The sequence below is a fragment of the Ictalurus punctatus genome, chromosome 21, assembly GCF_001660625.3.
Source record: "Ictalurus punctatus breed USDA103 chromosome 21, Coco_2.0, whole genome shotgun sequence".
Lineage (NCBI taxonomy): Eukaryota > Metazoa > Chordata > Actinopteri > Siluriformes > Ictaluridae > Ictalurus > Ictalurus punctatus.
The window spans coordinates 18778551-18806457 of record NC_030436.2 but is presented as its reverse complement, the minus strand read 5'-3'; the positions used below and the strand labels follow the sequence as shown (position 1 = coordinate 18806457).

At 42.0% G+C, this 27907-nt stretch overlaps 3 protein-coding genes across 6 annotated transcripts; 2 read left to right on the top strand and 1 right to left on the bottom strand.

The window, feature by feature from the left end:
• Nucleotides 1-2: 2 nt before the first annotated feature.
• ldlrad2 (low density lipoprotein receptor class A domain containing 2) lies at nt 3-6692 on the top strand. The gene is made up of 5 exons (XM_017450430.3): nt 3-418; nt 1351-1851; nt 2169-2315; nt 2447-2581; nt 4325-6692. Exons 1-5 carry the CDS (start codon nt 346-348, stop codon nt 4591-4593), a joined length of 1125 nt encoding a protein of 374 aa, XP_017305919.1. The 5' UTR covers nt 3-345; the 3' UTR covers nt 4594-6692.
• A 2084-nt stretch (nt 6693-8776) lies between these two features.
• Nucleotides 8777-12534, top strand: chchd4a (coiled-coil-helix-coiled-coil-helix domain containing 4a). The gene is made up of 3 exons (XM_017450431.3): nt 8777-8934; nt 9586-9684; nt 11381-12534. Exons 1-3 carry the CDS (start codon nt 8913-8915, stop codon nt 11713-11715), a joined length of 456 nt encoding a protein of 151 aa, XP_017305920.1. The 5' UTR covers nt 8777-8912; the 3' UTR covers nt 11716-12534.
• A 1627-nt stretch (nt 12535-14161) lies between these two features.
• Nucleotides 14162-23069, bottom strand: si:dkey-202e22.2 (netrin-4). Of its 4 annotated transcripts, none has more exons than XM_017450428.3 (10): nt 22024-23069; nt 20266-20675; nt 19657-20007; nt 19177-19306; nt 18587-18775; nt 16568-16784; nt 15940-16067; nt 15672-15782; nt 15345-15515; nt 14162-14726 (listed from the first exon to the last, which is right to left on the bottom strand). In XM_017450428.3, exons 1-10 carry the CDS (start codon nt 22091-22093, stop codon nt 14590-14592), a joined length of 1914 nt encoding a protein of 637 aa, XP_017305917.1. In that variant the 5' UTR covers nt 22094-23069; the 3' UTR covers nt 14162-14589. The 4 variants fall into 4 exon arrangements, with proteins under 4 accessions (XP_017305917.1, XP_047005567.1, XP_017305918.1 ...); XM_047149611.2 differs by having other exon boundaries at nt 19177-19303; nt 22024-23068; XM_017450429.3 differs by having other exon boundaries at nt 14163-14726; nt 15714-15782; nt 22024-23063.
• Between the last annotated feature and the right edge of the window lie 4838 nt (nt 23070-27907).

The window sequence follows — 27907 nt, the reverse complement described above, 5'->3', positions numbered from 1 at the left end:
ATGGTGATGATGATGATGATGATGGTGATGAACGGCGGAGCCCCTCCTTGTGAGCGCGTGGTCTTTTGTGGGGTGCCCTGTTACCATGGACACGGCGCAGACGCGTGGACGTGACGAAGAGGCGTCAAAAGTGGCGATGATGAAGCAGGCAAAAAACTCATCCAGCTTTAGAACTTCATAACAGCCATATGACCGGATCGCGCATCTTTTGGTGTCCGTTTAATTTTTTTTTTTTTATTTGTTCAAATGAAACCATGACGTTAACGGATCTATAACGCTTGAGAAACTTGAAGGTGGGAAAGAAAAAAAAAAAAAAGAAAAAACACTCAAGACTTGTGACTCCTCATGGCCAAACTTCGGTTTACATGGTTTGTACTTCTGAGTATGATGACACTGCAAACGGATGCCATGGAGACAGGTGAGCTTTACACTAATTTCCATCAATGACTGTAATCAGCTACATCTGATTCCCTTTAAATAAAAAAAGACTCACTTTATTTAAAAATTCCTACCAACAGCTGAAACAAGGTCACAATGTGACTGCTGTTTTGCCACTGAAATTTAGAAATGAAATTCTAATCTTTCCCTGATATGTAACCTATAGTAATCCTTACTTAGTAAAACCAATCCCTCATTGGTTAACCACATCTTAATATGAGTAAGTTCTAGACACACACATCGTTTATAACACAACAAAATCCATTAAATGCAAGACCATTTCTGTTCAACAAATCCCAGGAACAGACTGTACAGACTTAAATAAAAGCGCATTATGGAGTAAAATGGACTTCTATGCCTTTGTGCTTGATGCTTTCTCCTCCGGGTAATGTCCTGCTGGTCTTGATCGCATTGGAAACCCATACTCGAGACCATTTGAGTCTTATTTTCCGAGCAGTGAATACGTTTTACGAGAAAGCCGCTGTCTCGCTCCTGCTCATTTCTGAGCAAACTCAGTTCAGGAAACATGGTTACGGGATATTTTGAAGTATTGTTTCTTTGCCACTGTCTGAGGTTTTCTCAGGACATTCCAGGAAGTCAGGCATCAGGGATTCACTAGTTTCCCTTGGTAACAAAGCTAATAAACCCTGGAATGGTTATAAATCTTCTTATTATTTGGTTCTTTCCCCAGTTGGGGGTGGATCTCCTTGGGGGTTGGGGGGGGGGGGATTTCTCAGCCAACTCCCCCTTGCGGTCTCTCTAGGCAAACAATCAGGTTTGCTTTGTTCACTTGTATCTCATTACCGCCATCTCGGGAGGGTACAGTGGGCCAGACAAAAGACGCAGGTGTCTATATTTTGGGTCTCGATATATGTCACGAGGAATGTTATTAATCTTCCAATGTCCCAACAGCGAACGTGGTGGATTTCTGTGGCCAGACGGTACGGGGGGACGGCATGATCGTCCGGTCCCACCAGGAATCGCGCAGGTACTACTTTGTCAGCATTGGCACCGACTGCCACCTGACCATGCAGGCAGCCACGCCCCGCGACAAGGTGCAGTTCCAGTTCCGCTTCTTCCTGGTTTACAGCCTGCTGCGCGTGTCACCCTTTAGCCCCGTCCCCCTCGCCCCAGAATCGGCCTGGGGGCCCGCGAATTCGGGTTCGACACGGCCTGACCAGCTCATGGAGCCCACAACGGGCGAGGGCCAAGGAGATCCGTGTCACGCTGGCTCTTACATCCAGTTCTTTGATGGTCGGGATGAGATGGCGCCCCCTATCGGGCCTCCCCTTTGTGGAAAGAGCCTGCCACGCCCAGTCCTGTCCACTGGAAACTATCTGACTCTGCGACTGGTGACCAGGGGGACTCAGCCACGCGTGGATTTTGTTGGGGACTTCACCTCGTTCAGGCTGGGTAAGACATGAGGTCACTTATTGGAAGTTATGATCTTGGATCAACTTCCACTTTTGCTCATGGTGCATGGTGAAAGGGAAAAACCTTCCCTCTTACTTAAAATGGCTTTGTTTACATTATCATTGATACTTAATAGAATGATCAGAAATAAATACCATTCTATGAAAGTTCATTTTTTCACTAGTAATATCGGTATCCATCTTTATCCCAATACTGGCATTTCTTTAACGTTAAGGTTGTAATGTCAAGGCAGGTCCAACACACCCATATTAACATTTTTAAACGAGTGATCGAGTGCAAATGGCGTTCTTTTCCAGGGTTTAATCAGTCTGAATGCAGCAGTGAGCCTTACTTCACCTGCCAAAATGGAAAATGTATCCCAATGAGTCTTGTGTGCAACGACGACAAGGGAATCGACAACTGCGGAGATGGAACCGACCTGCAAGATTACCCAAGATGCACCAGTCAGTATGCATTTTCATAACATTTCCATACAAGCGTCCATTATGTCATACACAAAATTAACTGGAGAACTGGCGATACCTAATTTTGATGGGAATTTCAAAGTCAAGCCGTCATGTTTGCTCTGTTTTAGATCTGTTGTCTACGGCTAGCACACGTCAGACGTATGTAACTCCTCCACCCATGTTGAATGTGGCCACCATGAGGGCATCAGCTGTGGAGAAGTGCAATGACCCAAACTTCATCCCTGGCATCGACTGTGTCACCGGTAGGCTCGAATTTATTTAAAAAAAGAACTTTTTCTGGATTTTTGCTGTGATTCAAGAAGTTCAGTCACATTTTCAGTCTGTCACATTTTTATATAAAGTTTATCAATGTTAATGTTAATCCTAACAAATGTTATTTTTTATATAACTGGTAATGTTGTCTGAGCAACAATCTAATAACACTGTGAATGAATAGAAAATGTATTATAGATCAATTATAAACTGCCGTATTTTAGTCGTGTTAGCTGTTATGTTAGCGTTCTAGTTAATGCTAACACCAGCACCAAATCCTTGAGAATAAATCAAATATATTGTCTTTTATAGTTTTTAAAGAATTTCAGTAACACAAATTTTAATGTTAGCAGGATTAGTATATTTTCCCCTGTTTGTTAGTTAGAGGTTAGCATAAGCAAGATTGTAGCAGCTTTATTACTGCTAGCTAGCGTCCCACTTCCTGGTCAGCACAATGCTGAATACTAAATGATCATCATTATCATGTGAAATCTATAAAACATGGTTGAAATATCCAGTAATGGTTTTTGCAACATGCTAGCTAGGAGTCGCTCAAAACATATCGCTAAGTCTCCATTTTTCTTCATGCGTTCCGAAGAGAAACTCTCTACAGTTATACGTTTCTTTCGCCGTTATTAGTTAAATAGCATTTTCTAGTAACCCCACGAAAAGTTGACAGACGTCACGTCGATAATGAGATTCTTTAAAACGTGCTCACACGGGCATTGGCCCTCCGTCTCTATGCAGCTGCTCTCTCGAAGCAGCCATTGTGTGTTATGTGTAAGTAATAGCTAAACCGAATCACAAAGGGCATAAAGCTAATTGAAGGAGCACATGAATGCTCACTGCATCTTCCTGTAGACAGAGCTATAAATCAGCAGTAGATTCTAGCCACCAGGATCAGCTAGTGACCTCAAACCCTTGTTAGATTTATTAGTCTGCAAATAGGTACTACGTGGGCTAGACCCAAATTAGCTCGTCGTGTTTGGAAAGTCCACCAGTGTTCAAGGAAGTGCAAAGATGAGGCTTGAGCACAGGTGTGAGTTGCATCCATACTGTTGCGTCATAAGTATCATTTGTTTACGTTTTCTTTTAGTTTCAATTATTCACCATCAGGGTTGCCAGGTCTCAGTAAAAGAAAAAGAAAAACTAACTAATTGACTGACTATGTCTCAAAAAAGCACACAAAAATACCTGATACTAACCTGAAAAGTTTAGACTTTTTTTTTTCTCTTTCTCTATTCTATTTTTATTCTCACTCTTTGCATAAGAAACAATTCCACCTTTCTGTGATATATCTTAAAGCAGAATTGGTGCTGTGCATGGCAGATACACTGTCTGCTCTGCACTTGTACTTTCCCTTTAAATGCCATAGCATATGATTTGGGGAAATGGATTGAATTTTATTCTGAATATTGACTTTAAAGCTGAAAACTATTTTTAAGCTAAACCTAAAAAAAAACCTACCTGACTTGCTGTTTCCACCTCGGCATTGTTCTAAATTGGCGTAAAAATCACAACTCTGGCAACCCTGTTCACCGTGGCCCATGTGAATATGCAGATAATGCAATCATATGCAAATGTGTTCATTTAAAAGTTAAAGTACAACTCAACTGATCAAACCAGATGTGGAAACAGAGGCCAGTACTTTAAAAAGTTCTCTCTTTGTCTGCACAAATGACAATTTAAAGTCTTATTTTTTTATTTATTTAAAGTTCTGCGTGTTCCGTCAGATTCTCCTCCGTACGTGTCTCTGCTGGCTCTCTACGTGGTTCTGGGAGTTCTGGTCGGTTCCGCGGTCGTGTGCTGGTGCTGCTGGTCTCCCGGCTGGTTCCTCTGGAGAGTGAGCGTGTGTCGTTTCCTGCCCTGCTGTAACTCCTGCTGTGCCTCATGTCAGCTGTGCAGCCGGAGCTGCTTGCAGAACAAAGAACACCGGCTGGCCAAGGTCACGCCGCAGCAGGCCTCCACGCCCGCAGCCTCTGGCACCACCGTAGCCGTGTAGAGTCTGCACAGGAGTACTCGCTCTAAAAGTGTCTCATGGGGTGACAGAGAAGGACACTGGTGGTAACATGTTCGTCATGACGCGTGTTTAATTTTGAAGTGAGAAAATATTTGACTTTTGTATGAAATCAAGTGTTACAGTATCATGTTGTTAAGACTTAAGATTTGTGCAATTCAGTTTCATGTATCGCTCTTTGGACATTGCGAAGAAGATGTCACCGGTATTGTCCCAGGCACCCTGTGATCGTTTCTAAACAGAAAACGGACCTAAAAGAGGTATTCACGTTTCCCGAAAGGACCGTGCACAAAAGGCGTTCAAGTCCGGGCCGATCCTGTTTACGAAACGACAGTCCAAACAGTTTCACTATTCCCAGAGCTATTGTCGAAGATTACCTAACAGCTTTGAGTCTCGGTGTCAGCTTGGCACGTTGCTCTGTCGTGATGAGGTGCATTTTTCCTAATGCGTTGTTGCCCAGTTACTGAGCTCCGTCCTGTTCTCCCAGAGGTCATGTCCTCTGTACCGAAGCCTCACCACACAACAGCACAAATACTGCTCAGTTACAGCTCAGTATTTATAAGTAATAAGTGGGAAAAGAACGGCATTAGTCCTGGTTTGGGTTTAGTCTCAGTTTGGGGTTGCTCTCATTATGCTTTTAGTTTGAGTTTGAGTTAGGTCTCATTCTGGGTTTGGGTTCATTATCAGTTTGAGTTTAATCTCAGTTTCTTCTTAGACTCACTTTTCTGCCCAGTCAGGTTTGGGCTTAGTCTCAGTTTGTGTTTAGTCTTATTTTAAGTTTAATCTCAGTTTGGGCTAGTCTCCGCTTGGGTTTAGTCTTGATATGTTTGGGCCTAGTCTCAGTTTCCGTCTCAGTTTGGGTTTAGGCTTACTTTGGGTTTAGATATGGGTCAGTTTTAGTTTTGGAAATGTAATATTGATGACTCTGTTACACTAATGAGTAAAAAAGGAGACTAAACTCAAACTAAGCCCCTGTTCAGACTAAAGCCTGTTTTATGCTCTGTTCTGTGTTTATTAAAGTCACTGTCTGAAACAGGTTCCGCCCACCTTGCAGTTACTGGCCAATAGTCAGTCCTTCCAGGATTTTGCGATCGCAGAACGAACACAAAATCGAGCAAACTCCGAAATATTCCGAGGAGCTTGCAATTTTTCTGTTACGCGGATTTTCCGTAGATTTGGGCCGAGACGCGTCATGTGACGTCATCACAACACGCGTTCAGCCAAAACGCGTACTTCTTCGATACGCGTACTTCGAACAAGAGTACAGCTAAAAGGTCTCATTTATACCATCAAACATCACTGCGAAAGATCGTCCACAACAGTTTCATGCAATTGCGATTTCACCAATTCAAGCAGTTTTCCGCAAAAAAAATCTCAAAATGCTCCACAAGTTACATCGCAAATTTAAAAAAAAAAGCAGCAGCAAAATCAAGCATTTTTGACCGCGACGATCACAAAAAAAAAAAAAAAAAAACACACCGCGAAATACTATACAGGCTGAATAGTGACACATGGAGGGTGGATGGGAACCTTTTATTTATATATAAGCTCTATATTTATATATAAGCTCTTCTGATCGTTTGCGATCTAAACTTTTCACCAAATCGAAACGTAAACATGGAAACTGGGTTTAGCCCAAACTGGTCTGGAGCGTTCAGTCACGTCTCTGTTCTTCACGTGCTGATGCGCTGTGTTGATTATGTTTGGGTTTTCAGATTGGAAAAAAAGTAATACACAATATTTCACAAAATCTGATCAAATATTATACCAAAAACTGTGTTTATATCTATATATGTCTGTATATCTATTTTTAAGTACTTTTCTTCTTATGGATTTATGATATTTTCAAAGTAGATAGTTTGATATCAGTGTAGATACCACTGTCTTTGTTTGGATTTTTTTTTCTTGTTTTTTAATGCTTGATGAAAATTTGAATGTAAATACAGATATAATGTATGAGTTGTGGATCATTCACGTTAAAACAGAGTTAAGTGAGAATACAACGGTGCAAGTAGTCTTTACATTTTGTTTTTCATGTGGAATTAAAATATTGCTGGCTTTTATTTCTTATTAAACATGGATTAAACAACGATTAAAAGTTTTTCTAGATCCGTTTATTATTAGCCTTAGGTTACGTGGAGGTGTGTGTGTGTGTGTGTGTGTTTGTGTGTATGTTTTTGTCAGATCCTGCTCCAGGATGAGCTCAGTATATTGACAAAGGGGAGCGAGAAGATCTTGGCAATCTCTCCCACCTCAAACTGTGTGTGTTGCTGCTGTAACTACGAGCAACCTTTCAGAGCAAATCCTCTCTTTTCTATCCCTTTCAAATGCTTTATATCATTTCCCGCCCTTCCTTCACCCAAAAAGCCTCTCAGAGTTTAATATCTGATGCCTTTTGTTTAGCGGGGCAGAGCGGTACGGCTGCCAGAGGACGACCGGCTCTGCCTCTGACCTCACGGTTTTCCGTGTCGTCACACGTGACACACACACACTGAATGTAAAACCATCTCGGATTCGATTTGTTTGCTTTGACCTCACACACACTTGGATCCATTGTTTCTCCTCTATCTCGGTCTGACACACCGGCCGAGTGTCATCTGTGGCTCGGTAACACGCGGCTCTGCTTCAGCGTGTCTGAGTTTAACACACTTTTAACTGGAACTAGAAATTTTACTCCTGCTGATATCAACAAAGCCGTCAGTAGGAATGGAAAGATCAACCGATTTTGATTTTGAACCTTTATCATAGCGACGTCTTTGTATCAGTAAAAGTCTGAAATCATGCTTGCAGCCCTAAAGTACACAATATTCAATTATTACCAGCTTTAAAAGCTCATTTTTAAAACAATAGATATCACAATCAATCTGTGGCAGCTGATATCATTTCGTATTTTCCAAAATGTACATTTTATTTATGCAAATGCGGCTTTGTCTAATCGGATGAAACAAACTTAAAGTGTTTAATAAAACAAAGATATAACACGTGGTTTGAATTAAAATATACATTTCAAGAGAAAGAGGGAAATCATGGTTTATAGTTTAATTTAGAAAAATACTGCGTGCTGGTGTAAAAAAAAATTATTTCACGTTGTGTAATTCCAGCAACAGGCAACAATTTTTGGGAATTCTTCTGTAATGTATTTCTGATAGGAATAGGAAAGAGCACGCAAAAAAAAAAAAAAGGCGTGAATGCAGGACCACAAACAGAGATTTTTGGTTCTGAATAGAGGAAGGAAAAAATAAAGGAAGAAAAAAATACAAAGTGGTTTCAGGTGTTACTCTAGCCAATTGGGATTGGGAATGAATTTTTTCTGTCTCTTTTTCTTTCTTTCTTTCCTTCTTTCTATTTGTTGTGTGGTGAAAATCTGACAGGGGACACAGGTAGTATGGAAGCCCATTTCTGCCAGACAAGAAAAAAAAAAAGCCAATTGCAACTTTATTTCTTTATTCAACATCTCACATTTCTGACATTTTTTCTCACAATTGCACAATTTTCACTTCATTTCTCGCAATTTAGACATCCACTTCACATTTAGTAAGTTGCAAAGAATGCACCGACAAAGCATTAGTCGTTCTCTATAAACAGCCTACATACAGGAAGAACAACTCTCTTCAACTAGTCAAGACCCAACGCTAGTGCACGCTCGTTCCGGATGTCTAAATTGTGAGTAAACAAGTGGGACTAAAAAAAGTCAAAATTGTGAGATGTTAACTTAAAATCGCGTGAAAAAACTGTCAGGATTGTGATCGTGGTTAGCACGTTTGCCTCACACCTCCAGGGTTGAAGGTTCGATTCCCGCCACAGCCCTGTGTGTGTTTGCATGTTCTCCCCGTACTGCAAGGGTTTCCTCTGGGTACTCTGGTTTTCTCCCCCAGTCCAAACACATGGAAGGCTGATTGCCATTTCCAAATTGTCCATAGTGTATGAATGGGTGTGCTGCAATGGATTGGCACCCTGTCCAGGGTGTACCCCGCCTTGTGCCCGATGCTCCCTGGGATAGGCTCCAGGTTCCACGAGACACTGAAGGATAAGCGGTATAGAAGATGGATGGATGGATTTCTCATTACTTTTTTTTACGTCTGGTATTTTAGTTTTAATATAAATACTTTTATTTTGGCAGAGAATTTGTATTTTTTTATTTTATTTCAGCTTTGAGTTGGAACTTTTATTGTGAAAGCACAGAGCTTGCTTCACATTGCAGCGTGCGGCTGCTCATGTTGCCGGCTGCTCAGGACCAATTATTAAAAACGGAGAGTAAAAGTTGTTCAGTCGTGTGACCAACCCTTTCCCGCGTTGGTAATAAAATGTCTTATTGCAGGCAGGAAGGTATGGGCATGTTTATATACTGTTAATTCTTACCAGTGAATTTTTTTTTGCTTATTTCTTCAATGACATTGATTTCGCATGTCGTGTGTGTTAGCGGTTACTGTCACCCGCATTCCGGCTATTCCCGCTTTCTCAGCTATAATTGGCTAGTTCCGGTCTGGTTCCTGCGCAGCCATTGGCTAATTGGCCGACTCGGCTTGCGTTTAGCCAATCTTAGAATTGGAGGCGGGTTCGTGGGGAATACGGATGGGAAATTAAGAAACGCGTTAGCATGCTAGCTGCAAATCCTCAAGTGCTCAGTTATTTGCCAGATGCTTTAATACTGTAAATAATTAGGTTGTTTTTGGTCTGCTTGCGATTGTGTTTGTATAAAGTGTATAAAAATCATAGTTTGGACTTCCGGTTTCCGCTTTATTGATTCTAGGGTAATGGACTCAGTGTCAAATGTCCAAATTACACCTTTCTTCTTCTCTTTCTCCCTTGCTCTGCCCCATTCATTCATTCCCTCCCTTCTTTCTTAATAAACTTGTAATGTAAGTATGAAGTTCACAGTAAATTTCTGGAGCAGGTATCTGTATTTAATTACTTTGTCTTTGTTTTCTCACTGAGTGGACAAGTGTTTTTTTTTTTTATGATTATATTTTCTGTCAGGTAAAGACCGCGTCATATTTGTGACCAAGGAGGACCATGAAGCACCAAGCAACGCCGAGCTGGTGGAAGACGACCCCAATGACCCCTATGAGGATCACGGTCAGTTCATGAAATTAACTGCCTTAGTGAATTAGACATGGCATGATAATGACACGGGGAGACAGACAGGGATGGAGAGAATGACTCAGAGAATGAGGCAGACTGAGAGAGTTAGACGGACAGAGAAAGACAATGAGAATGACCAAGAGAGTGTGGGATAAAGAGAGACGGGGACAGAGAGAATGGAGAACGAGACGGGGACAGAGAGAATGAGAATGGGACAGAGAGAATGAGAATGGGACAGAGAGAATGGAAAACAAGATGGGGACAGAGAGAATGGGGAACGAGACGGGGACAGAGAGAATAAGATGGGGACAGAGCGAATGGAGAACAAGACAGGGACAGCGAGAATGAGACCGGGACAGAGAGAATGGAGAATGACACGGGGACAGAGGGAATGAGACTGGGACAGAGCGAATGGAGAACAAGACAGGGACAGAGAGAATGGAGAATGAGACAGAGAGAATGGAGAACGAGACGGGGACAGCGATAATATGGGGACAGAGAATGAGACGGGGACAGAGAGAATGAGACGGGGACAGAGCGAATGGAGAACAAGACAGGGACAGAAAGAATGAGACAGGGACAAAGAGAATGGAGAACGAGGCGGGGACAGAGAGAATGGAGAATGAGACGGAAACAGAGAAAATGGAGAACGAGACGGGGACAGAGGGAATGAGACGGGGACAGAGAGAATGGAGAACGAGACGGGGACGGAGAGAATGGAGAACGAGACGGAGAGAATGGAGAACGAGACGGAGAGAATGGAGAACGAGACGGGGACGGAGAGAATGAGACAGGGACAGAGAGAATGAGACAGGGACAGGGAATGAGACAGGGACAGAGGGAATGGAGAACGAGACAGGGACAGAGGGAATGGAGAACGAGACAGGGACAGAGAGAATGGAGAACGAGACAGGGACAGAGAGAATGGAGAATGAGACGGGGACGGAGAGAATGAGACAGGGACAGAGGGAATGGAGAACGAGACAGGGACACAGAGAATGAGACAGGGACACAGGGAATGAGACAGGGACAGAGGGAATGGAGAACGAGACAGGGACAGAGGGAATGGAGAACGAGACAGGGACAGAGAGAATGGAGAACGAGACAGGGACGGAGAGAATGGAGAACGAGACAGGGACGGAGAGAATGGAGAACGAGACAGGGACGGAGAGAATGGAGAACGAGACAGGGACGGAGAGAATGGAGAACGAGACGGGAACGGAGAGAATGGAGAAGGAGACGGGGACAGAGAGAATGGAGAAGGAGACGGGGACAGAGGGAATGGAGAACGAGACGGGGACAGAGAGAATGGAGAACGAGACGGGGACAGAGAGAATGGAGAACGAGACAGGGACAGAGAGAATGGAAACGAGACCGGGACAGAGAGAATGGAGAACGAGACAGGGACAGAGAGTGACACACACAGCAAATGAGTAAGAGAGACAGGGACAGTAAGAGAGAGAGAACAAAAAAAAGAACCCTTCACATGGTTGAAATACTCTGGGTCCTGTTAGAACCTGCGAGTGGACAATGAACAATCCTTCAGTACAAATATTGAATGATTTGATGGAAGAGTTGTGAAATTTTTCCTTATTTAATTGCTGGTCAACTTTAATAATACATAAAACACTTCAGTCGTACTGCTGCGTAATATATGTTCTTGATTTTATTGCCTTTGTGCCCCCTGCAGGTCTCATTCTGCCCAACGGGGACATTAACTGGAACTGCCCGTGTCTGGGGGGGATGGCCAGCGGCCCGTGCGGCCAACAGTTCAAAGACGCCTTCTCCTGTTTCCACTACAGCAAGGAGGAGGTGAAGGGCTCCGATTGTGTCGAATATTTCCGCGGCATGCAGGAGTGCATGCAGAAATACCCCGAACTCTACCCGCAGGAGGACGACAACGAGAGCGCCCCCTCTGACGCTGCTGCACTTGTCGGCTCCAGCACTGACTCTGCTTCTGTCTCTGCTTCTGTCTCAGGCTCGGAGGAAGCAGTGACGAGCACAGAAAACCCTGCAGCGAGCTAATCTCTCTCTCTCACACACACACACACACACACACACACACACACACACACACACACACACACACACACACACACACACACACACACACACAGCCTTTCAACCTCTGAACTGAAAATAAAAACAAAGCTCAGAAACACTTGTAAGGAGGCAAGATGTCATGAGAATAATGATAGAAATGATAATAATGACTAACAATAGTAATAATTTTAAAAAAATGTCTGAGGTCAGTGCTAATATCTGGAAATGAGAACGAATGAAGGACTTGAGTGGTTTTTGATGCTCCTGATCATATATGATGATTAATGCTCATGTCTAAAGGACCACGTCTGCACTGAGTCGTCTTTAGATGCTTTTCTTGACGATATAAAAAAAAACAACCAATGTCTTGTGTTTCACACTGCTGTCTTTATCTTCAATGTGTAGTTTGTCTCAAACTGCGTGTGATATTTCTGTACTTCTGACGTCTTCTCCTCGAATGCTCCTTTTTCAGTTTAGCTGTCAGCAGATCATTTTAGGATATACTTCACTGATGTAGTGCCGAGATATAATGTGTATGCTGAAAGTGGGAAAACAAAGTGATCCTGGTTGTCCAAGATGGCCGCCTTGTAACCTTACAGTGTTTTACATGGTTTTGTTTGTGTTGAACGATTACATCATGGCGCACTGTGTGATATCACTGAAAAACCGATTTTTAAAAAAGATTTTGGGGGAGGGGCTTGGAGTCTGGAAAACTCCAAGTCTTTTAAAACCGCAACAATGTCACAGATGTCGCATCTTCAATGGGAAGTGATTGAGAAGGAAATACATCTATTCAAGGTTTGTGTGTGTGTGTGTTTCAGATTTGATTTGACCATTTCCTTTATTTATGAGTCTCATTTAATCAGCTGAAGATGTCCGATTTAAGGAGGGTGGCGTTATAGGAAGTGTGTCCAATCGGTGACCGACGAATCTTCGGTTAATCATGATTATAACGAATGAGGAATCTTAATGGCCGATGTTCACAGCTGGCGTGCTGATTATCCTCCATTTGTTTTTGTTTTTTTCTTGTTTAAATTTTTTTTTAAACTTGAGATTAATACAGTGACGTGAGCTCTATCACTGAGAAGACTGAAAGCCTGAGATATTTCACTTGGATGTGCAGCAGATTTAGCATGAGAAGATGTATAAAATAAACGGAAGGCATGATAATCAGATAATCATGCAGCTTAATATCATATTTTATTGTGTCCTAACATTAAACCCTGGTAGAATGCTTTTCTTTTTAAAGAAATACTTATGAGGATAAGTCATAAGGTTTTATGGAGTTAGAACTATTTAGAAATATATATATATATATATACGTTTGTACCTGAGAATGATCTAAGCTAATTCTATTTCTCCAAAATCAAAAGAAATGGCATTATTTTGTTTGTTTGTTTTTTCTATGCATCCAACACATTTCTTTTAAATAAATGTTTGCAAACTTCTTATCTGATTAATGCTCATACGAGAAAGGAAAAAGTACTTCGCATTTTTTTGTTAAATCAAGGTAGGATGTTGAGTCTCGTGGTTTTTTGTTGTTGTTTTTGTTTGTTTTTTTTTAGTTCAGTTAGTTAACCTTAAATTATCTTGATTGATTGATTGATTGATTGATTTGGTGTTAAATCATCATTTTCATGATGCGATTATTTATATATAGAATATCCTGAAAGATAAAGCTGCTTCGAGTACCATATCATGGAATATCGTATGTCTACTGCCAAATGGAAAGGTCTGAAGGCCTTTTTTCTTATGTATTATAAGGTGTGTGTATGTATATATACATACATATATGTATGTGTGTGTGTGTGTGTGTGTATATATATATATATCCGTACATCCATCGATCTTCTATACCTTTTCAGGGTCACGGGGAACCTGGAGCCTATCCATCGGGCACAAGGCGGGGTTCACCCTGGACAGGGTGCCAATCCATCACAGCACACTCACATACACATTCACACACTACGGACATTTTAGACACGCCAATCAGCCTACCACGCATGTCTTTGGACTGGGGGAGGAAACCCCCGCATAAAAAAAACCCCAAACAACTTTACTTCACAGTAAAATCCACGGTGTTGAATGAACACCTTCAGTGTTTATTCATGTCAGCACAAATGAACAATACAAAGAACATTGAAAGAGTTAATTCAACACTGGGGATTTTGCCGTGTTTGTCTGAGACTAATCATTTGGTTCGTATGAAAACTGCATCGGGGTGAATTATAGTTTAGTTCAATCTTCCGTGAGATATTAAGTAAAATCGATGATATGTCATTATAGAAAGCTGTATCCATGGCAACTATGAAACATCCATGTTTTCTGGCTCCATATATTTGTTTGTGTTCACAGAATGTGAGAAGACCTGGGGGATTTGATGGGTTTGATGCGATATCCTGTCCCCTATGATGCATTATAGGGATTCATTATAGAGTTTCATACAATTTTTTTTTATTCAAAGTTTACAAAAATAGACTATTTAACAATGACAGAAGGAAAATCAATCAACCGGTAAACAAAAATTCAAACGTTGTAATACCATAATGGCCGATTGTTTAAATGTGACAGGACCACAGTACTGCTTGTCTTTAACAGGCTTCATATCACTGGTTTGAGTACTAATGTAATAATTGGTGGAAGCAATAAAAACATCTGCCATGAGCTGTGTATCCAGGTGTACTGCATCATAATTCCATGTATTCTGGCCTTATTCAGTATGGGAGTTCGGTACAGTTGGGTCTCTCCATAGTTCTGTTAACATCCCCTGGCTGGTTTAAGAACCCGGCTGTGTCTGTGAGTTTGAAGTATTCGTTTTCAGTGTCCGTGTATCTGTGCCCTTCCAGTGCGTTCTTATCATAAGCAGCCCCGCCGCAGAGCCTCGGAGACGAGAAAGCTGAGCGTGCTTGTCCATGGCACTACCAGGCTCTGCATGGTGACTAGCAAACGGCCCGATTCTGTCTCCTCTGAACCCGCCAGCAGGTACTCTGATCCTGGACACGAGTGGAAAAGCACAATGATTTCAGCTGAGTGAACCTCATGTTCCTGCCCATGTTCTTGCACTAAGAAAAAGAAAACTTTACTGGTGATTTCAAACTCGATTCTCTGGAAAATAATTCAGCAAACTTGGCGACACTATACTTTAGAAATATCCTTGAACACCAAGGCTTCCATCGCAGACTCCTCACGTTACTCTCACTTGAACCTTTTCCTAGATTTTGTCCATATTAAGAAGATTGCTTACCTATACCCTGCAAAACCTCAAATCCAATACTCCCTTACTACATCTCCTTCTATATGATCACTCTATATCATATAGAAATAGCCTTATACGTAAATATATAATGAATAAATTTCTTCCATAGAGGGTTGGTGACCACTGATTTAAATATTTAGGGTTAGACACGGACGCGACGAGGTTCACACGTCACGATGCGACTAATTAAGGGCTTCACTGTGCACTTATTGGCTTTCCATGTCCCAAATTTAAAAACTTTATACAGACAAGTTTCAGCAAAATCTTGCTTGATAGTAGACGAGGTAAGGGAGCTAATTTAATTACACGGTGTTGATCTTTGGCTAATATAGCCCACTGAGAAAGCGTGCCGTACCTGGGTTGAGGACGGGGCAGGTGCAGCCGCGGCTGGTCCAGGACAGCGGGTACAGGCTGTGTGTGCCCTGAGAAAGCAACATGACGCCTGAGCGCAGCACCTTCCTCACCTTCACCTGCACCACCGCATGCGTGCCTTTATCATGAGCTGACAGCACACTGGCCTTGATCACTACACGGGAGAGATGCGCAAAAGCTTTAGTATGTACACAGTATTCAGAACACAATAATTAATCATAATTAAACACAGTATATAAAGTTTCCTGAGAAATAGTACGTTATTGACCAAAATTCATCATTAGCTGCTCATACATTATACATACTATACCGTAGATTATTCCGGAATGCGTCTGAGTTCGTCCGATCTTACCATAAGAATGTTTCATCCTGCACAAATCGGACACACTCTTCACCTTCCTTTCCTTGCAGGTACATTTACCTGTGAAGTATCATCACAAACACAAACGCATTCTAATGTGTACGCGTTTATAATTTGATAGCCTTTCGGTGCGTTCCCTGACATTCAACTACATGAAAAAGAAAAGAAAAACACCTCAGAATGTGTGTTCACAGGTACACCACATCTGTTAGCTCACCTGTGTCGTACAGGGCAGAGACCGTGAGCTCGTTGGACCACGACTTGTTCTCCTCATGGGGGTGGAGGTGAGTCAGATCAGGAATTTTGCCTCCGAGAGGAATGTTGTAAAATTCTCTGTTGGGTTTGCTGGAAAGAGAAAGAGGATACAGCATACGTCATAAGATGTAGCACGTCAAAGATACATTTTACTAATGTGTAATATATAAAAATAAGGCTATGACAAAACAGAACACGGGTAAGAAAAGAAAAGGGGGTCAATGCAGCAGTATTAAGAAAACATTTTTAGGCCAAAGTGGTTAATTTGCACATAATCCGTGATTCTGCGTGTGTTTTATGATTTGGTGTTAGAATTGTAATGGCAGTCATTATGTTGAATGACAATTTTGATTCTTTATTTCTCTATTAATATGTAATCAGTAAAAGGAACCAAACGTGCCGGGGCACCACAGCTTCTACCGTGTGCTAGAGGTTTTTCTGACACACTTCTGCTCACCAAGTCCTTATATAGAAATAATACATTAATCACTCAGGAATAATAATTGCATAAATAATCTTACGAAAAATGGACCAGCTGTTTAGAAATACAGAGAAATGATGAGTTGCTGAAGATCAACTCAAGATCTCACCTTTCTAAGCAGTGACCTGTAACGGGGTCACAGGTCAGAGGGCATGTGCAGGGTCTGCAGCCCTCTAGTCCAAAGCCCCAGTGTCCAGGCAGACAGTGACTACAGATCGTCCCACCGACACCAGGCTTACAGTGGCACTGCCCGCTCCTGGGGTGACACCAGCCTGCCTCGCCACTGTTTCTGACTGGGACCGAGCCGACCGGGTCGCACCAACAACCTGAGGTAAAAAATAAGTACAAACAGATGGAGCATACAGTATTTAGCATCTCAAACATTCTGTGGCATCATTTCTAATACAAATCTAAATACAATTGTATAATCTGAAGTGTGTCCACTCATTTTCAGACTGATAATTTGACCTTTATTTATCACAGCAGTTCAGCGCCGAAATGAAATATACACAAGTTCATCTTTATCAGCGCAGACATGTTTGGTGTCTTCAGTTTTGCACTGGAGTTATGAGGCTAATCTAGCTAACATTTAAGTAAAGTGTACAGCCTCCATTTTAGCTGCCTTAATCATCGCACACTCGCCTCAAACTTGTTGGGTATCTGTTCGGACTACCTGCTGATGTGCTTTCTGACACTGCACGGTACAGATGTCTGTATGAATGGACCTTTTCGTAGCTCTGTTGAAGCTAAAACAGCACTTTTGGTATTTAGTGTCACTCCTGACCAGCACTTTTATTGATTTTTACAATAATGTAGTTCCAAGTTGACCTGTATATTTAATGTTTTAATTCAGACTTATTCTACTACTTCATGAAACTGTTTATGTACAAATGCTCCCATAATTCTATCTAGTAGCTATGAGCTTTGTGTGCTTGATAGCAAGATTAGCTTTGTAGCTTCAGTGCAAAACTAAAGACATTTCAACACACCAAATATGTTTTGGCTGACTGTCTACATTTGGGGTAAAGGTGAAAACTGTGTACAGCGCATTTTTAGGCAAAAAGTGCACTTTGAACTTTGAAAAGTCACGATGGTGTAATGCCACGGTTTTACCAGTAGAGGGCAATGAAACAATTCTGACTTCGCGGCACTGAATTTCCACAAATAATCAAGTTTTCTCTGCTGATGTTTTGTGATTTCTGTCATGACCTTGAAGGAGGATCATCCTATTAAAGATCTCATTTCTGACAAACATTAATTCCATCCCAAATCTAACATAAATGCCTCAAATACTTACTTCAATTATAATGACATAGTTTTGGATTAGGATTACAGATGAACTGAATTGAGATAGTAGTTTACACAGAGCAGGGTTGGGATTAAGGTTCAATTTCAATCTAATTAGCATGATTAAATAAGTAAATAATACATAATTCTATTCATTTTTTTAGATTTAAAACTCAATTTCAATCTGACAAGTAATAATTCCAAACTGCCAAGTGAAGTGATCATGAATATAGGCAAATTGATATCATACTTATCTGATTACGATAAAACAAATATAAGTTAATTAAGCCCATTCTTAGACATTAATTCCCATTTAGAGCTTGAAATTTTCTAGTTTTTTTAGGCAGATTGTGTTTCTTCTTTATAGTAATACATTTTTAAAAAAAAAATAAACTAAAGTAAAGCAATTCCAAGTTTGAAATAAGAAAAAGGAAAATCTGGAAATACACATCATAATCTTATATTTGTGTTATAAATATAAATCTATTATGAATATATTTTCACCCAAGTGAAACTGATATCAAATCGACAACGGCATTTCTTCTCAAGTCCTTCATCCTGAAGCCCAGGGCTACGAGTCTCCTCGCCACTTACCTGTCAATATTTGCCTGAAATACAAAAGTATGTATTATGTGCCATAGGCTTAATCCCGTCTTATTATATATCATTACATGCTTCAACATTTAATTGCACTTGATTAAACTCTTCTTTTGGTTTAATAAGTGCAAATGCATGTTTATGCACGTAAGATGATGTTGAATGTGTTTGCATCGTATTTTACATGTTGTGGCATGTGCGTGAACCCTGCACATTATAAAGAGTTCCCGATTCTCTCACTCACGTGTACAGGCTTGAGGCGAGGCGAGGGGGCGACCCGGGTGGCGTCGGTATCCTGGGCGGCAGCGTTGACACTTCCGGCCCTCCGTGTTGTGCTGGCAGTCATCGCAGACACCTCCACTGGTGCCACCCGTGGAGCTCCACACTCGCTGAGAGAAGTGACAGTTCTGTGCATGGCCATGACATTCACACTCTAGAGAGGAAGAGTACGCGAAGAAAATGTTTAGGACTCTTCTGTCCCGAAGACTTTCATGTGGTGGAAAACAAAGCACCGACACTGGAGACTCCTTCCTTAAATCTCCTCACAGAAAACATCAACGATATGTTTTTCTTAATCATATAACTTTTTTTATCAGTTTAGATTATTAAGCTGTTACTATAGAAATTCATTCTAAGGTTTTAGAATGATCACGTTAATATAAACCCGTGATTGGAATTACAGCCGTCACTGTTGTCAGAGCTGCTGTTAAAGAAAAGGACTCGACACCTTCTGACCAATCAGATTCGAAAACTGGCCTGGCGCTAACTTCTGATATCCTTTACACAATATGAACCAGGTTAGCATTCAAGGCGGTGCTCATGTAGCGCACTTACTCTGACAGGGGTTCGGTTCTCCGCTGCTGCCGTTGGCTGCTCTCCAGGGCCGATCGTTGTAGAGCGGAGCGCATTTCTCACAGTGAACGCCTGCTGTGTGATGAGTGCAAACACACCTTCCTCGCACCTGCTTCACACACACACACAACACACATGTTTATAAAGATGTGATCCTCACGAAGCATCACTACAGGTCATATCATGACTGCTGAACTTCTTTCTGCCCTTATAAACCAATCACAACCTTGTATTCGTGTGTGTTTTATAGCGGCAGTTTGTATTTGTGTTTGTATTTTTTCCAGCCCAGAAATTAGCTCCACCTCCCAGACAATACAGTGCTGTTAAGCTCCGCCCTTTTACCTGACAAGACAACCCACATGGCATTTGTAGTTTCCGTACATAGGGTGAACACGATCAATAAACAGCAGTTTTATCTGTTTTTTGCATCGTAGCACTCAATCCGTTCTCACGCCGACTTACCACACTGCCGCTGCTTTGCAGGCTGTTTTGTCCTCCAGTAGGAAGGCATTGCTCTGCATGTCCATGACACAGACACGTCCCTTGCGCAAGGAGCGACAAGATGGCATAGGGAGCAGAATCGGAGCTTGTGGAGTTACGAGATGGCTGTCTGGGAACTTTGGGTAAGAATCTGATGTTGGGTGCTTGTTGTGGAGTGTTGCGCTGCCCCCTAGAGGAGGTGAAAGGAGAAGCAGGACAGCGATGGGGTTTCAGGAGGCGCACGCGCAGGTTAGTGAGGGTCAGTATGGACAGGGCTTCGGGACTATACGGGTCGTCCATCCCTCTGCCTTGAGCAATGGAACGGAAAATCACCTGGGGGAAAAATAAAGTAACATATATATCCTTTTTTGGACAGAATAAAGCTTCAGTTTTAATGCGTATGTCATATTAATTTCATGGAGTTGAAAAGATTCACTGATTCAAATCAAATGAATTGTCTTTGGAACAGAAATTTTTTTTAACGAGGCGTGGTATCTGTTCCAGTCAGCCCCTGGATGTAGGTTCTGAAGGAAAGCTAGACCTCCAGCAGCAGTGATCACTGCTATAAGGCTAATGACTCAATCAACTTACCTCTCCCCCAGTACATGGCATGGCGCTGGAGTATCTGGACGTGCAGAGCGCTTCCTGCTGGCTAACATCATCAGGGAGCCCGAAAGCAGAGCTGCAATTCTCAGCGAACACCTTCAGTGTCTCCCAGGTGCGGCCAAAGTCCTGCGAGCGCTCCAGGGTCATGGCGGCAGGACGTGGCGAGCGGAACACCATCACCACATGGGTCAGACAGAACCGGTCCTCCAAGTCCAGATGGATCTCGTCCTCTCCAGCTGCTGTGACCCCCGACTCCCACCACGTGTCTGGGTGGAGAAAAGGGTCGTCCGCCATCAGCGAGCTGTTGGAGCAGCAGAGTGACTGTGTGTGAAGGGTCCTGCCACTGGCCAAGTTGCCCACAGGAGGGCTGCAGGCGTTGCCTGCACATCTGGAGGCTGGATTAAAGGGATGGAAAGAAATGATTGAACACACACACACACATATATTAGAATGATTGATGCTGAGATAAAACATTAAATAAGGGTTTCCCAGCTTTGGCTGCAAATGAAAGCCATTTCTGTAATTCTACACGGCTAGAAACAGTCAGGGCCTGCAGTATCGGAGGAAGCCACGGGTTGGGATTGTGTCAAGAAACGATTAGCCACTTTCTGGGATGTGAGCAACGGAGAACCAGTGCTATTCTACACAAGGATGCAATCTGATTATACTGTGATATGAGTTGCACGTGCATATGGCCTATATGTTCATAAATTCAACGTGTCCGATTAACTGTGGGTGTTTTTGTACACTGGAATAGTTCCTTCGAACGGGGAAAAAACCAGGTACTTCAACATTTTCCTCTGCGTTTGCTCCTTTAGGACTTTGCATTGATTCAGCACAAATGACCTTCAGGCTGTATTTGCACCACAATGTTGAATTCACTCCGGTGATCATTAACGCAACTGACAGCTACACAACAACGTGCCGAGAAAGCGCAGCTGGCCGCAACCGCAAAGGTCACCGGCCGAGACGAGAGGGCACGAGCAAAGAAAGTTCGCATTGTGTCTGTCATGGGCATTAGAGGGGATTTAGGCTTGGAGCTTCAGGTCAGAAACGTTGCTGAGCTTTAGTCTGTTTTCTAACACAATAAAAGTGTAGTGCCAAATTCAGCAAAAAATGATTTTAATGTTAATGACGTATGTAAAAGCATTCTAATATATCTAATATGCCAGAATAAATCCTGCACCATGTATCTTGTGTATACAGCTGTAAGCTGTAAGTATACAATTATATAAGCTAAATCTCGTATTATACTGTAGGTTCGTGTGAGAATTTGGGCCCTTACTGTCTTCTCATCTTATGTTCTCAGCATGTCTACATGGGTTTCCTCTGTATTCTCTAGTGTCCTTTTAGTCATGAAAAAAACACGCCAGTGGGCCAACTGGGCCAAGTGTGTGACTTGTGATGAATTGGTGTCTCATCTGGGGGTGTATTCCACGCTTTACACCCAGTTTTCCTAGAATAGGCTTAGGATCCACCAACACCCTGAGCGGGATAAAGCACTTACTGATAATAAACGAATGAATAAATAAAGCTCATCCATGTCAAGCGTTTCCAGCACCACATGTACAGAACCATGTCATCGTTACTGCTGTGCTGAGGCTCTCCATCATCCCATGCTGGTCCCTCATTTTGCACTGATGGACAAGGGTAGAGGGGTGCCAATACATTGTGCACAGGACAAGATACATCTACAGACGTACAAAGTGGCAGGTTGAAGGGATAAAGATCAGATCTCCTCACCTGTCACGCCGTGCAGAAATCCCAGGAGAAGCACTGCAACTCGGAGCCGCTGCCGGTCGAAGCGCGTCATGCTCGAGACTCCCAGAAACGAACTGGCGCGCGTGCAAACCGGGACAAATCACAGCACAACCGGAGCAGCGCTCTTCATCCTTTTCTTCATCATGTGCGCGCGCAGTGCAGATAAAGCCCACAGGTAAAGATCTCAGAGCACATGTTCATGCAAACATTTTCCATTCATCTCGATAAGGATGCGTTACCCTGGAGCTCCTAAATGCACCTGTTAAACCCCGCTTATTCCGTTTCCAGGCGCTCGGTTACGCACTCGGACCTGCGCTGCGTTCTGACCCGGGACAACAGTGATCACCGAACACGAGACTAAAACGAGACGCCCCAGCAAAGCGCACTCTCGTTGGGATGCGTCCCCTTTTGTGCAAAACCAACCCTCTGTGGTTGAAAGAGAAAAGGAGGAGCACAGCGCCACACACAGGACATGAGAAGAAGTGCACTCACTCAGCCACAAAGCCTGGGCGTGTCCCGAACCGAGTACTACACTTTCACACTCAGAGAAATAACAATACCAGACTGTACTTTTAGGCAGCATGGTGGTACAGCAGGTACCTCACATGTGTGTGTGATCCATGGTGTATTCCCACCTCACATCTTCATGTTATATCGATACAAGAAACATATATTGCACAGCCAAGATGTTTCCTGGTCCATCCATATTCCATACCGCTTATCCTACACAGGGTCACGGTGGAGCCTGGAGTCTATCCCAGGGAACTTGGGGCAAACGGCCGGGACACACACACACACACACACACACACACTCTGGACGGGGTGCTAACCCATCGCAGGGCACAATCACACACACACTATAGACAATTTAGAGATACCAATCAGCCTACAGCGCATGTCTTCGGACTGTTGGAGGAAACTGAAGTACCCGGAGGAAACCCTCGAAGCACGGGGAGAACATACGAACTCCGTGCACACAGGGCGGAGGCGGGATTCGAAACACCCAACCTTGGAGGTGTGAGGCAAACATGCTAACCACTAAGCCATAAGCCACTGTGCCCCCTGTTTCCTCACCCTGAACATTAAATTGTCTTTAAACTACTGACTTTATAACTTTATATATATATATATATATTTTTTTTTTTAAATTGGGGGGGGGGGGGGGGGGGGGGTTAGTGGCTCTTTGGCACTCCTAGATTAAATTCACAACCGTACTACTATCTTGCTACTAAATTGACCTTGTTGGATAGAATCGAATTTCTCAAAGCATACCATTGCACTGAATTCCACATGTCCTACTGAAAGCCTCTGATTCGACCTGAGGACCAGCAGATCCTCACCACACACACTCTGTGGTTTCCAGTTTTATGGTTTAAGTGTAAAAGCAGCGGGCCCAGAACGTTCTAGTAAAGTCTCGTCAGAGTCGTTAACGGCTGACCGAGTGCACCACCTATAAAAGCGAAGCATTTCTGATGTTATTTTGTTTTATGCTCTTTTCAACATGATTCTCTTGTAATTCAATTTTCATGTGCATTTTAAGCTCCACCAACACACACACACACACACACACACACACACACACACACACACACACACACACACACACACAAAGACTGTTGAAATGTTTGTACAGGATTGCAGCGATGGTTTCTTAGATCATTTCTCAGATCAAGTGGATCGCTCTCTGTAAAATATGTTCATAGTATAAATCAAAACTGGTGTAAAATAATTCATTTTCATTGTTAGAGCGATTCCAACGGTGTTCTGGTGGCGTTCATTTAAAAACCATTCAAAAGAATTCAAAAAGAATTACATCATTCTGTTCTTCACCACAAACCTCTTCATGCTGTGAACTCGTTTGTATATTTTTTTCACTCGTAGATCTGCTCTTCGTTAATTTCCCTCTGCCGCCATTTTGCTTTGCTGCATCAAGGCCTCCTGCTTTCATCCATCACTCTCCTTCGTGTCTGGCTCGCGTCCAGGCCATAAACTACACCGAGAGATTTCCTTTCCTTCCCTTTCCTTCATCTTCACCCAGCACTGCGGCTCTGCCCCCCTTCCACTGCCTCACACAGGCTGCGTGAGACGAATATCCTTATGCGGGATTGCGATGGTGCGTTAGCTGATAACATTTGATCCTTGCACGAGTGCAGGCCTGATTTAGAGACTGCTCTTTCCGACACCATATGAAAGGAGGGGAGGGATTTTCTAAGAGGTGGAAAATGTGTGTGTCTTAGCATCTTTAACAGGGAGTGTTAAGCGTGTGTCTCGTTTTTTCGACCCGCCCTACGGATCTTTAGTAGACGATAGCTGTCACATTGTGCAGGATTTTGAGCTAGTTGGTTTTTAGTCAGTAATATTGATCTGTCATTGGTTTTCGAGAATAATGCGTGCTCAGAACGTTGCTGGAAGTCGCCAGGTGATGTCACAAATCAATCTGCATATTCACTGAGTCGTTACGATCATTTGCATATTAAAGCGCATCTATTATGGATTTGAAACGTGCCTAATTTTGTTTTAAAGCTCTCATACAATAGATTTACATGCATCCGAGGTCAAAAAACACTATAATGTGCTCAAAATTTAAACTGCAGCATCAGCTTTTTTCCCCCCAGTGTCACAAACGACTCATTAAATGATCCGTTCTAAACGATTCGTTCTAAACTCCTCCTTTCAGAGAGTATACTCTGCTCTGATTGGTCAGATGTCCCAGTCTGTTGTGATTAGTTTACCGCTGTCAGCATGCAGCTGATGAAGACCAGAGGCGGGGCTTTTTGTTACAAACCTACGTAGGTTAGTACAGGAAGTAAAGTCCGGAATCACTAACGACTCGTTTCAGCCGTTCAGAATCGGTTCCATCTTTTGGGAGTCGATAACTCCGTTTGTCGTGCGCTTTGATTTTTGAAACTTTGCAGAGTTTTTACATTCACAAACAGCTTGATAACACACTACATGAAAGGTAATATTTGAAAAAACATAATAGGTGCACTTTAATTAAAAGAAGGCTTTTCTGAAGAAATAAGAGGAGAGAATAAAATAGAGTTTTACCAGAATATAAAATAATATATTTTTTTAAACTTAATTATTATAGGAAGAAATTGTTTTGGGTCATGGCACCACAATCTAACTGTATACTGTATATAATTCGTATTAATCCTAAAAGAGCCAGCTCAAAGTGTCAACTCTTTAAAGTGCAGCTTTTGGGAAGAGCTGAATGAATTGAGTGCTTATCACAGGCCATTGCTTTAACACTAGGGGAAGCCCGGATTCCCTTAAAATCTAATTGAAGTTCAGCAAATGTTTACCAAAGTGTTTATGTTATTCAGTACTCTTGGTGAAATCCAATATTTTAGTAATATTTTAGCAGCCTATGTGAAAAACTTTAGCAAAACGTATCTAAAATAAGGCTCAGTCCATTTTTATTTTATTTTTTTACTTTTTGTGTAACAGCACCAGCAACTTAGTAAAAAATACACACAATAATGTGAAGAAGCAAGGCTGGGGCTGATTTCTTTTTAACCCAGACTGTACAGTGACGGTCATGTCACGGGATTACACCAAGTTAAACGCCTCCTAGATTTTGCACGCATCATCACATGACTGAGAAGAGGCATGACAAATACAATAGCGTGTAATAAACACGTACGACGTGGACTACTTTCTCGATCCCTGAGTTTTTAAACTTTATCTATCCTTCTATACAGCATATAAAACTCTTTAGTGTGACCTTTTCAGCGTGCTGAGTGTGTATAGAGTACATTATGCCATATAACACGTTTATTACCTTTCACGATGGTTCCATCAAGATCTGTGTAGACACTGTCTTACACGTCCCGTAGCTCTCTATATAGCCTACGTTTACAGCGTTTAGCAGACGCACTTATCCGCAGCGAAGTGCTTTGTAGTCTCTATCAAAAACAGACCCTCATGCTAGAACAAATATGCCAGCGCAGAACCTCTCTACCGCTCTGTATAGTTCTGCTCATGTATTGCTTCCTGGTTCTGTGATATTCGACCCCACGGTATTCATCTAATTTCATCGGACAGCAATAAAATTCTGCTCGATTTGATTAGTTGTGTGTAACCGTGTCTCTTCACGATCTGCTGCTAGACCGGCTCGTGCATGTGCTCCTCAGGTGAAACGTGTTAAAGAGCCGAAACGTCTTTAACACGAAACACATGTGCATACCAGCGTCCATATTTGGCCGCTCGTTTTGGTTTAAATCGCATTTATAAAAGTAATTGAAGTAGCGGTAATTGTCTAGGATTTATTGTGCAGGGAAAACAGTTGGGATTTGGCCAGACCACATGCAGGGAACTTTTTCATCAGCTCATTACAGTAAAACAGGAGAACAGCATGCCTCTGTGTCGGCCAAAACAAGGCCAATAAAAAATATATACATTTAAACCCAGAAACTGTGTTTCTCGGAATGTAGTAGTTACTGAGTCAACTGTTTTTCTGAGCTGTTTTTAGCATGTTTTGATCATTAAGTGTTCTCCAGAGACGTCTATCTGACAGGGCGCTGAGGGGCGAATTCCTGCCAGACCAGGGCATCTGGAGCAGAAAGCTCATGATCTTACATGAGCTTTTATTTGCTCTACGTCAGGAGCCAAGAGCAGGCTTGGTTTAATATTGCCTGTTTTCTCCGGTACAGTTCGGTACCGTGGCCAAAATACTGCGATGAACAAATCTCAAGCAGTTACGCTGTTAATGTTGCAAACGTCACAAACTTGTCATTGCTGTAGACTTGTGAACTTTTTTTAAAGAACTAACGGATGAATATGAGAGAAAATGATCAGTTTCCCCATTGCTTCATAGTTTTAAATATAATTCAGCACTTGCACTATTGCACAAATTTAGCGCGGTTAAAGGGACAGCAAAGAGCTGCACAATTTTTGTTCTCCTTTCAGAACAAATCTAGTCTATTGGTCATGATATGGTTGGTGCTGGACTTTAACTTTTATTGTTATAGTTGTAAATTACTATAAAACTAGATATACTAGTATGTATAATTATAACTGTTATAGCTATAGTTGTATAGAATAAATCTAGTTTATTGGGCAGTTTATTGGCCAAATCTACTTTATTAATATGGTCGGTGTTGGACTTTAACTTTTACGGCTTATGTAGCTAACAATTAACAGAAATCTACAGACAAAACAATGAACAAATCTTCAGCATGCAAATGAACGTTGGAACGTTATTAGACGCCCAGATTTAATCCCCCGTTTAATCCGTAACATAAAAATTCCCCCACAATTCTAATGAAAACATATAAATACACTCATTTGCTTTTTTTCTTCTTCTCCGAAAGATTTTTTTACATTTTTTTTTACTACTAAATGAGATAACACCTTAACGATGCCCTTTGAAACAAATACACCAATGTTTGGGTTTGTATTTATGGAAAAGAATCGTCGGACGTTCACCAACACGTCTTCGCTGATCCAAAGTGAATGTGATTTTGCATTAAAGCGTTCCTGTAGTGTTAGCCTCCTTAAAAATGTGAACTTGTGAGCAGATTTTGCGTTATACTAAAAAAAAAAAAAAAAAAAAAAAGGAAATAAATTGATCGTGTGTAAAAAAATAAATAAATAAATAACGTGAGAGTACTTAAATGAATAAAAAAGAATTGTTTTAATATCACTTAAATCACAATAACATGCACTACACGTGTGAAACCTAACATCTACAAAGCACGTGTCGGGTTATTCATTCAAATTCTAGAAGTTGTTGCTACGTCTTTAGTGTTTCTCTGCTACATACATTTATTATTTTTTATTTGTTACATTAATGCATTTCGGGTGTGGTGAAAGAATGTAATGTAGCTCTCCTGAAATGGACTGAAAAAAAAAAAAACCTAGA